At 67.3% G+C, this 8,754-nt stretch overlaps 2 protein-coding genes across 3 annotated transcripts; one reads left to right on the top strand and one right to left on the bottom strand.

Annotated features, from left to right (window-relative positions):
• Window positions 1-133: 133 nt before the first annotated feature.
• On the top strand, window positions 134-2,992 carry APRT (adenine phosphoribosyltransferase). The gene is made up of 5 exons (XM_047846122.1): window positions 134-594; window positions 720-826; window positions 1,921-2,054; window positions 2,285-2,363; window positions 2,607-2,992. The coding sequence occupies exons 1-5, from the start codon at window positions 515-517 to the stop codon at window positions 2,747-2,749; spliced, it is 543 nt and encodes a 180-aa protein (XP_047702078.1). The 5' UTR covers window positions 134-514; the 3' UTR covers window positions 2,750-2,992.
• A 418-nt stretch (window positions 2,993-3,410) lies between these two features.
• Window positions 3,411-7,953, bottom strand: CDT1 (chromatin licensing and DNA replication factor 1). 2 transcript variants are annotated; one of them, XM_047846117.1, is made up of 10 exons: window positions 7,574-7,951; window positions 6,921-7,016; window positions 6,693-6,847; window positions 5,973-6,170; window positions 5,733-5,878; window positions 5,467-5,567; window positions 4,832-5,020; window positions 4,450-4,590; window positions 4,176-4,377; window positions 3,411-3,751 (listed from the first exon to the last, which is right to left on the bottom strand). In XM_047846117.1, the coding sequence occupies exons 1-10, from the start codon at window positions 7,802-7,804 to the stop codon at window positions 3,588-3,590; spliced, it is 1,623 nt and encodes a 540-aa protein (XP_047702073.1). In that variant the 5' UTR covers window positions 7,805-7,951; the 3' UTR covers window positions 3,411-3,587. The 2 variants fall into 2 exon arrangements, with proteins under 2 accessions (XP_047702073.1, XP_047702072.1); XM_047846116.1 differs by having other exon boundaries at window positions 4,176-4,590; window positions 7,574-7,953.
• Between the last annotated feature and the right edge of the window lie 801 nt (window positions 7,954-8,754).

The raw sequence follows: 8,754 nt of genomic DNA, 5'->3' as shown, positions 1-8,754 counted from the left end.
TTTTTTTTTTTTTTTTTTTAATAAGGATTTGACCCTTTGCGGAAGTGGGCGGGGTGGGTTTCCCTCTGCCCCGCCCCGTCGCTGATGCCGGGGCTGGACTCTCGGGTGGCCCCGGCACTCCCAACTCCCGCGCGCTCCCGGAGGGTCTGGCGGAGCCGGCCCGTCCCCTCCAGGGCTCGGCACCCCCGCTGCCGTCCCCGTCCGCCGGCGTACTCCTGCAGGGGACGCTCGGGCTGGGCACCGCATGTTGGTGGCCGCGCGCGTCCGCCCCTCGCACCGCGCGGTAGGAGAGCGAGCGCGGCGGCGGCGATGAGCCGGACGGGGCGCGCCTGTTCAGGGCGCTAGAGCAACAACGCGGCACCCAAGATTCGGTGGAATACGGTAGTCCCTGCGGGCGACGGCGGCCCCGCCCACTGGCGCCTAGCGTAGGCGCCCCGCCCGCTCGCGCAGGCGCAGAGCCGCCGGGGCGCCCCTGCCGCTCGCGGACACGCGCTCACCCCGCGCTCACCCCGCGATGGCGGACTCCGACCTGCAGCTGGTGGCGCGGCGCATCCGTAGCTTCCCGGACTTCCCCGTGCCCGGCGTGCTGTTCAGGTGCGGGGGTGGGCGCGGGGCGGGGCGGGGGGGCGACCGCGCGGGGCCAGGCCAGCGAGCCCGCCGTCCCCGTGCGGGGCCCGGACCCGACCCCGGGGGTCACCAGGCCTGGCCTCGCATGCCAGGGATATCTCGCCCGTCCTGAAGGACCCCGACTCCTTCCGCGCGTCCATCCGCCTCCTGACGAATCACCTGAAAGAGACCCACGGCGGCAAGATCGACTACATCGTGGGTAAGTGGAGGGGGCAGGGGCGGGTCCTCGAATCCCAGGTGGACCCTCCCCGGGCCTCCTGCCTGCCCCCGGCGCCGATGCTGTGCCCTGGGGTGTCTCGAGAGGCCCGGAGAGGTCGCCGGGTCTGTGCCAGGCTCCGCGAGGGTACCGTGGGCGTTCCTCCCCCCTGAGCCCTGAGCGGCGCGGACGGAGGGGCGACCCACGTTAGCTTAGGAGAGGCTTGGGGGGCGTCCGTCGGGGACACGCTGAACGTCGCACCGTGCTTGGCTGCCGACCCTCGAGTAGGCTGTAAGGATGAACCTGCTGAGCGGCACTTGGCCGCCTGAGGGTGGGCGCGTCTTTGCAGTGGCCGGCTGAGGGCAAGGTCACCCCATCGCCGTGCCCCTCCCTCTCGCCGACTTCCTGGTCCTCCGTTCTGGACTGGTGAGGCTACGGGCTGAGTATCCCCAGGGGTGTCTGACCAGAGTCCACTGGGCCAAGAACAGTCTTGTTGCCCGTCTGTGTGTTGAGCTGTGGGCCAGGCCCTCTGCCCAGCACGGGGCTTCAGGGAGGACCCCAGCAGGCCAGGTCTCCGTGACAGCGCCATGCCCCGGCCCTCCCATGGCTCCCCGCTGCCCTGCGGGACCATGGCTTTTCACTTGACTGTGTCCTTCAGAGGGTTCCTTCCTCTGGAAGCCCTCCCTCGCGGCACCCCTAGGGGGTGGGGCCTGCGCTTCCCCGTGCGTGACCGCGGGAGATAGCAGGAGATAGCCCGGGGCCAGCCCCTCCAGGGCAGATGCTGCTGCAAGAATGACAAGAGCCGTCTGAGTCCGCTCCTTAGTTATTAGCAGCCCAGTGACAGGCTGGCGGCAGGGCTGTGGGGAGAAGGCAGGTAACTTCCCTGAGGCCACACAGTTATTTCCGCTTCTGGGTCCCCGGCTCCTGCCCTGCAGCACCCAGCAGGCTCTGTGCACAGAGGTGGGTGCTCAGTCAAGGACTTTTAGCTGGAGCCAACAAAGCCAGGGGCTTCTTGCCACTGTCCGGCACTGGCCCCTGGGGACCCTCGTGCTCCCGTGCCACACAGCCACCCCTGACACCCCACCTCTGACCAACAGGCCTAGACTCCCGAGGCTTTCTGTTCGGCCCCTCCCTGGCCCAGGAGCTTGGCTTGGGCTGCGTGCTCATCCGAAAGCGAGGGAAGCTGCCCGGCCCCACGGTGTCTGCCTCATACACGTTGGAATATGGGAAGGTGAGTGGGCTGGGCACCGCCACCCGTGGCCCTTGGGCTTCCTGAGGATATCTCCTGGGTCGGGTGTAGCTGCCGTGGCTGATGCCAACTCTGCCCGAGACGCCAGCCTAGCTCACGCAGCCAGGTGGCAGCTGGGTGGGTTGGGCTCTCGTCGGCACCACCTCCCAGGCTCTGCACACCAGGGCCGCGTCTGGAGACGTGCAGACCGAGTGCCTGCTTCCCATCTGCAGGCTGAGCTGGAAATCCAGAGAGACGCCTTGGAGCCAGGGCAGAAGGTGGTTGTCGTGGACGATCTGCTGGCCACTGGGGGTGAGTGTCTCCCCCCCCCCTCCCCCCGGCAAACAGGCCTGGCGCTAGGACTGCTGGGGGTGCAGGAAAGTGGCTCAGCCCACGTGTGAGACCTGGGTTGGGGCCTCAGCACTGTACAGTTTACGCGTGAGCGGCAAGACCCTGTGTGGGCAGGTGGGAGCCTCGTCCCCACGCCACCTCCTCCCCCTCCCCGCCCCCTGGCTGGGTGGGGCCTCATTGTGTGCCCTCTGCCCACCCACTCAGGAACCATGCACGCGGCCTGTGAACTGCTGGGCCAGCTGCGGGCGGAGGTGCTGGAGTGCGTGAGCCTGGTGGAGCTGACCTCGCTGAAGGGCAGGGAGAAGCTGGGGGCCGTGCCGGTCTTCTCCCTTCTGCAGTACGACTGACCCACCCTCCCGCCTCTGGCGGAGAGGAGTTCCTGCCTCGTGGCTGGCCGATGGCCGCCAGGGGGCGCTGGCCACCCATCCGGACTTTCAACTTTTTTGCAGTTGCCTTTTTCTACCGCCTGGGGCCCTTCCTGCAGGTTCTGGAGGTGCCGAGGCCTGGAGCCGGTAGCTCAGGCCGGAGCCCCGGCCACTGCAGGGCCACCTAGAAACACTGAAAAGAGGTGAATAAAGTGCCTTGCTAGAGTGGCTGTTCTTTATCCGGGGCCAAGAGGTGCGGGAATCCCACTTGGCGGGTTGGGCGGGCCTGTGTCTGGCATTCTGTGGCTCTCTGCTCCCAGCTGCCTCTCAGGAGGCAGGTGCTGCCCAGACGGCCTCTCAGTTGCTGTGGTCAGTCACACCAGCAGGGTGGCTCACGACACTGTCAGTGGAGTGGGGCTGGCTCCTGAAGGTTCCAGGAAAAATCGGGCTCCGGGCCCCCCCTGCATCCCCCAGTCCTGCAGTCCGCCTCCCTCTTGTACGGGTCCAGCGGTGACACTGAGCTTGCTGGGTCACCAGGGATTCCCATGTGGACATATCGGGGGCATTGTGCCAACCGCCTCACCCAAGCTTGCACAGACTGCAAAGCCACCCCACTCTGCTATGCCCCCAAAGACACCAACGATGACAGTCACCAACAGAAAGCAGTTTAATGACAATATTCTGCAAGAGGGTGGGCCCACCACCCGCACTGGCCAGGGACCCTGGTGGGGAGTTAGGAGGGGAAGAAAAGTGCATTGTGTTCCTAAAGGGAATAAAAGAGACACGGCGGGCCAAGGACCTAAGCCCAGGCCCGCGAGGCTCACAGTGCCGCCTCGGCACGGGCAAGGTGGGCCAGCCGGGCGAGGACACCTGCCAGGTCAGCAGCCTTGTCCAGCTTGACATAGGTGTCGGTGCGGACGTGGTGGAGGCTGAGCCAGTCGGGCAGCAGCTCAGAGAGCAGCTGTACGTGCTTCTCCATCTCTCCTGCAGACAGACAGGATGTGAGCAGGGCCGTGCGCCTGGGAGGGGGTACTGACCCCTTATGGGGGGGTCCAGACCAGTCAGCGGGCCTGCCTTAGGACCAGCACCCCCCCCGCCCCGCCCCACCCCACAGGCCTGTCCAAGCCTCCAAGCAGCAGACCCAATGGTGGGAAGGTGGAAGGGCTCGGGCCAGGGCAGTGACAGAATGGCCTTGCTGAGGAGCTGACCCTCCCACTGAGCCCAACACCGGGCCTGGAGGGGGGAGGGGGGAGGGCGGAGGTCGCCCTGCAGCCTGGAGGGAACCCACAGTCCCGTGGGGCCCGGCGCTGTCTGAGGGGGTCTGAGGGGGTCTGGGGGCTGGGTGGGAGCTCGAGGACACCGTGCCCAGCCTCATCCTGAGCGGGGAACACAGGGAGGGGGTACACACCAGGGCTCAGGGCCGCGCAGTAGCTGCCCGCCATCCTGGCGCAGGCCACCTCCATGGTGAGGGCGGGCTTGCGCTCCGACACGAAGATGCCACGCAACACGCGGGCCAGCTCGGGCAGCCGCTCCAGCCGCTGCAGCCGCCGCTCCTGCTCCGGCTGCCGCGTCATCTGCGCCAGCTGCTTCTGCGCCTGCTTGCAGCGGATCTGCGGTAGGCCCCGAGAACGGTCAGCGGAGAGCCGGTCCCACGGGCCCCTGCCAGGACCCCGGACACTCACCCGCTCCAGCAGGTCCTGAGACACCCCCTTCAGGGCGGCAGGCGGGGTGGCCGGCGGGGTGGCCGGCAGGGCAGGGCCGGGGGACCCGGGGCTGCCGGACTTGGCCGTACGCAGAGCCAGGTCGCTCAGGGCCTTTTGCATCTGAGGCAGTTCAGAGGGGAGAATCAGAAGGCGCCCCCACCCGGCCCGGCCACAGGGAGGTCGCGGTCTGCCAGTCCAGGCTCACCCTGAGCGTCACGGCAGGTGGCCGGTGCCCAGGGCGCAGCCTGCCAAGCAGGCAGCGCTCCGTAAGGGGGGAGGGCACATCCCACCACCCCAGAGGCGCATGGCCAAGGATGGAGCCTGTCGGGTGCCCGCCCCGCAAGCCCTAAGGCGGCCTCACCCTGGGTGACATCAGGCTGCGGGCACGGGCCAGCACCTCCTGGGCGGTGGCCAGCTTCTCCGTGGTGGGGGGCTGGGGCAGCTCAGCCGGCTCGATGTCAGGCACTTCGTCCACATTGAAGTGGGGGTGCCAACGTGTCAGCTGGTCTTCAGGCACCACCATGGGCGGGTTCAGGGAGGCGAGGAAGGCCTGTGTGAGGAGATGCGAGTGCCAGGTGAGCCCAGGCACATCTGCATTGGGCGGGGCCGGGGGGGGGGGGGCGGGCAGGGCTGCTGTGTTCCTAGCCCGCCCAGTCGGGCCATCTTGGGCTCAGGTGCTCAGCTGGGCCAAAGGGCACGACACCCGGCACAGAGCAGCACTGAGCCCATCACGCGCCCCCAGGGCCTGAGGCTGCAGCCCTGAGCTCCCGGCCCTCCACTGGGGAACCAGGAGCGGGGCTCTCGCCCAGCCCTGCACCCACCCCACGAGGCAGCCACGGAGACGGGTGAAGAGAACTCGAAGAGTCAGCCTCTCACGAGGGCCCGTCTCCTGCGGGGTAAGACGGAGCTATGACAGGGACGGTTTCGGGGCCCAGCCCAGGGCCTGCCGGGGAGGTGCTTCCTCCGAGGACGGAGCCGGTCACCCCCGTCACTCACCCTATGGTGCTCCCGGACACGCTCCACCAGATTCTGGCCGAAGACCTGTCTGCGCCGCAGGAGGTGCGAGGCCGTGAGCTGGGGAGCCTTGCTGCCGGCCTCTGCGGGAAGACTTCAGGCCTGAGCCCCCCGCCCGGGCCCGCCCCGTCACCCAGGCCCCCAGACTGCTGGTCTCCGACGCCTCACGCCACGCCCAAAATCACGCAGTGTCACTGGCGGGGAGACCGAGGCTCGGACACGCGTGACCTCAGTCAGAGCGCGCTCACCCTGGTCTAGCAGCGGCTCAATGGTAAGCTGGTAATCGGACCTCTTGACGCCGTCCTTGAAGGTGGGGACGTTGCGCTCCTGGCGGAAGCGGTAAGAAGCAGGGTACACGGTTCTGATCTGGCCCACGTTGCGCTCCTCAAAGCGCCTGCGGGACAAGGTGCTGGGTCAGAGCGCGCCGGGAAGGGCACACTCAGACCGTACGGGCAGGGTGAGGCCCCCACCCTCTGCGGGCCACTCACTTGCGCATCATGTCCTGGACGCCCTGCTTAACCTTGGCAAAGGTCGCGGTCTCGGAGCGGTTGTAGAGCATGCCCACGATGGTGTCCATGCTGCGGAACATCTCGGCCAGCACCTGGTACTTGTAGGGCAGCACAAGCCCCGGGGGCCCCGGCTGGGCCAAGGCGTGGAAGCGCTGGTAGGCGGGTGCCTTCTGTCCGCTGCCAGGAGGGGAGCGAGGCCTCAGGAGAAGCACCAGACCCACACCCTCCAACACCGACGGCAGGCAGGCCAAATGGCCAGGGAGACCCCGGAGCCGGGGCCTGAAAAGCGTCCCTGTTCCCGTGACACACCACACACCAGTCTCAGAACCCCGGCGCTCCCAGTCTCCCGTCACCAGCACTAGGGCTGGAACCAGAAAAGCGTGGCCTCACATCTTGCCCGGTCACCTAGGGAAGTCCTGGCTCCTTATCTCTACAAGGCACATATGACCTCAGGAGCTGGGGAGGACAGACATGGGCGCAGGAGACAAATACCCAACAAATGGCAGCTGTAGACGGCATTCCAAAGTCACAAGGGCCACTGAGGCAAGAACAGGCACCCTCTTATGGATGGAGACTGAGGTGCAGAGCAAGTGAGTGGCAGGGAGCGGAAGGGGAGCAGCCCCCCAGCCTTGTCCCGCCTGCCATCTTCCCACCAGCCTAGCCTTTCCCTGGGTGGCTGTCTGCCCACCCAGGACTCACCATGGCCCTGCTGGCTGCCCCTGGTCCTCCAGCACGCAGGGTTCCCCAGCATCCTTCCTCTGGGCACTTGCTTTCAGCTCCTGGGCCCGGGCCCCTAGCTCCCGTGCCCGCTGTAGGCACGACTTGAGTTCAGAAAGTGTGACTTTTGAGGAGGCCTGTGGACACAAGATGCCATCAGCTGGCCCGTCACCCCCACACCACTCTCCCTCCCCCCGGGGCCAGCCTCACCTTGTCCTCCTGGGCTGCCAAGCAGGGCAGCTGACCTGCTGAGAGAGTGGCCTCCTCTGGGGAGCCTGGGGCAGCCAGGGCACTGGGGCTCGAGACCTGGTGGACAGGACCGCAAAGGAGAACGAGTGAGGACACCCTGCGGTAAGAGAGGGTTTCCTACTTCCCTCAGCTGGCTACACACCAGCTGCTGGGGGCACCAATGACAGTTTCTGCTGGAGTCAAGTCAGAAGGGCCAGGCCTGACCCCTTGCCCAGCCTTGCTGGCAAGCTAGACACGCAGCCACCACTGCGCTCGGGCCCTCCGGCCCTGCTAACTCCAGTGCCTTCTGTCCCCACCCCCACTGACGTGCTCTCCAGCAGGCCGGCCCACCTGCCGGGTCTCCAGTGACCCGGCCCCGCGCTTTCTCCACTGTCTCCCACAGCGGCTCCAGGCCCATTCTCCGAATGGTCGAGTCCTCCCTCTCGAGGCTTCGGTTTACCGTGTGCATGCAACCCCCTGGTCTGCGCCCTCCCTCCAGGGCAAGTCTTTTGGGGGGCCACAGCGCCCTGTTTCCCGGCTCTCCCCTCCAAGTGTTTTCTCCCGTCGGTGCCCATCCACTCACCCCGCCCCCCGCCCCGGCCTCAGTTTCCCCCCTCTCCCCGCCGCGGCCTCACCGTGTCGGCCGGTAGCCGCAGCCGCCTGCGCGCGGGCGGCGCGGGGTGGTCGCGCGTGGGCTCGGCGGGCGGGCGGGCGCGCTTGCGGCTGCCTCCCGGGGTCCGGGCCGGGGTGGGGGGTGCCGGCTTGGCGGGGCTCGGGGTGCGCCAGGCCGGCTTGGCCCGCGGCGGCGCGGCGCGGGGCCCGGGGCGGCGGCGCGCGAAGAAGTCGGTGAGACGGGGCTGTGCCATGGCGGGACCCAGGGCCGGGGGCCGGGGACCCGGCGGGACCGAGACCGAGCTGAGTACAGTCCGGGGCCGGAAGTGGGGCCGCGCTCCGCGCCGATTTTCCCGCCGCGCGTGGCCCCGCCCCTCCGCGGGCGGAACCTTCGGCGCCAGGGCGGGATGCAGGGGAGGCCGGGAAATGGACTCGCCGGGGCGCATGCGCACTGGTGCTCTTTTGCCGGGCCGCAGCGCGCATGCGCCTTAGAGCCGGCCGCCTCCGCAGGGCTTGGGGATTTGACGACCCTCCCCGGCTGGCGGCGGTCGTCGAGCCAGTGCGGTCCCGGAGCAGAGAGACATGCTACGTACTTCCTGCTTGAATTGCAAGCGGTGCGCGTTGGACGACACTGGCCCTCCGCGGCGAGGCGCCTCGGGGCAGCCAGACCCCCGCACGAAGACCCCTGCGTCGGCTCTGGGTGCGAATCGTATGTCAGTCCCGCTGCCATGTTTTTAAAAGGAAGAGTGGCTTTCAGAACGGGATCAGTGGCAAGAAAAGGGGTGTTAGTCCCCAGAGCCTACGGCCGAGGTCGTCTGGAGTCCTGGAGACCCCGCTGCCCGGGAGGCGCGAGGGCGCAGCCGGCGGGGTGTCCTCCGAAGGCCTAGCGCGGCTTGGGGGCTTTGTTCCTCCGTCTTCTCCAGGCTTTCCGTAAGGAGCCGAGCGTTGGGAAAACAGAAACGACCGTTTCCTGTATGTCCCAGGTTCATACTTTGTGAACGGCCTGTAGCAAGTTATCGGCCACCCAGGGATCCGCGGACAGGGTTGCAACCAGCTTTTTTAAGGCTAAGTGCTGTTCCATTTCCGTTTTGCTATTTGTGCTCTAGGCCACCACCTAAAATATGTGTCGTGTCGTGTCGTGTCGTGTCGTTTTGTTTGTTTTGTTTTTAAGACTATTTATTTTGAGAGAGAGAGAGAGCACCGA

The sequence above is a fragment of the Prionailurus viverrinus genome, unplaced genomic scaffold (genome assembly GCF_022837055.1).
Source record: "Prionailurus viverrinus isolate Anna unplaced genomic scaffold, UM_Priviv_1.0 scaffold_38, whole genome shotgun sequence".
NCBI lineage: Eukaryota > Metazoa > Chordata > Mammalia > Carnivora > Felidae > Prionailurus > Prionailurus viverrinus.
The sequence above is the reverse complement of the archived record's forward strand: the minus strand, read 5'-3'. Positions and strand labels throughout refer to the sequence as shown.

Coding starts and splice junctions, on each gene's coding strand:
- APRT (XM_047846122.1), top strand. CDS start 515: ATGGCGGACTCCGACCTGCAGCTGGTGGCGCGGCGCATCCGTAGCTTC. Junction 827..1,920: donor CAAGATCGACTACATCGTGG/GTAAGTGGAGGG, acceptor TCTGACCAACAG/GCCTAGACTCCCGAGGCTTT. Junction 2,055..2,284: donor ACACGTTGGAATATGGGAAG/GTGAGTGGGCTG, acceptor TCCCATCTGCAG/GCTGAGCTGGAAATCCAGAG.
- CDT1 (XM_047846116.1), bottom strand. CDS start 7,804: ATGGCACAGCCCCGTCTCACCGACTTCTTCGCGCGCCGCCGCCCCGGG. Junction 5,879..5,972: donor GTCCAGGACATGATGCGCAA/GTGAGTGGCCCG, acceptor CTTGTCCCGCAG/GCGCTTTGAGGAGCGCAACG. Junction 3,752..4,175: donor CTGCGCGGCCCTGAGCCCTG/GTGTGTACCCCC, acceptor GTCTGTCTGCAG/GAGAGATGGAGAAGCACGTA.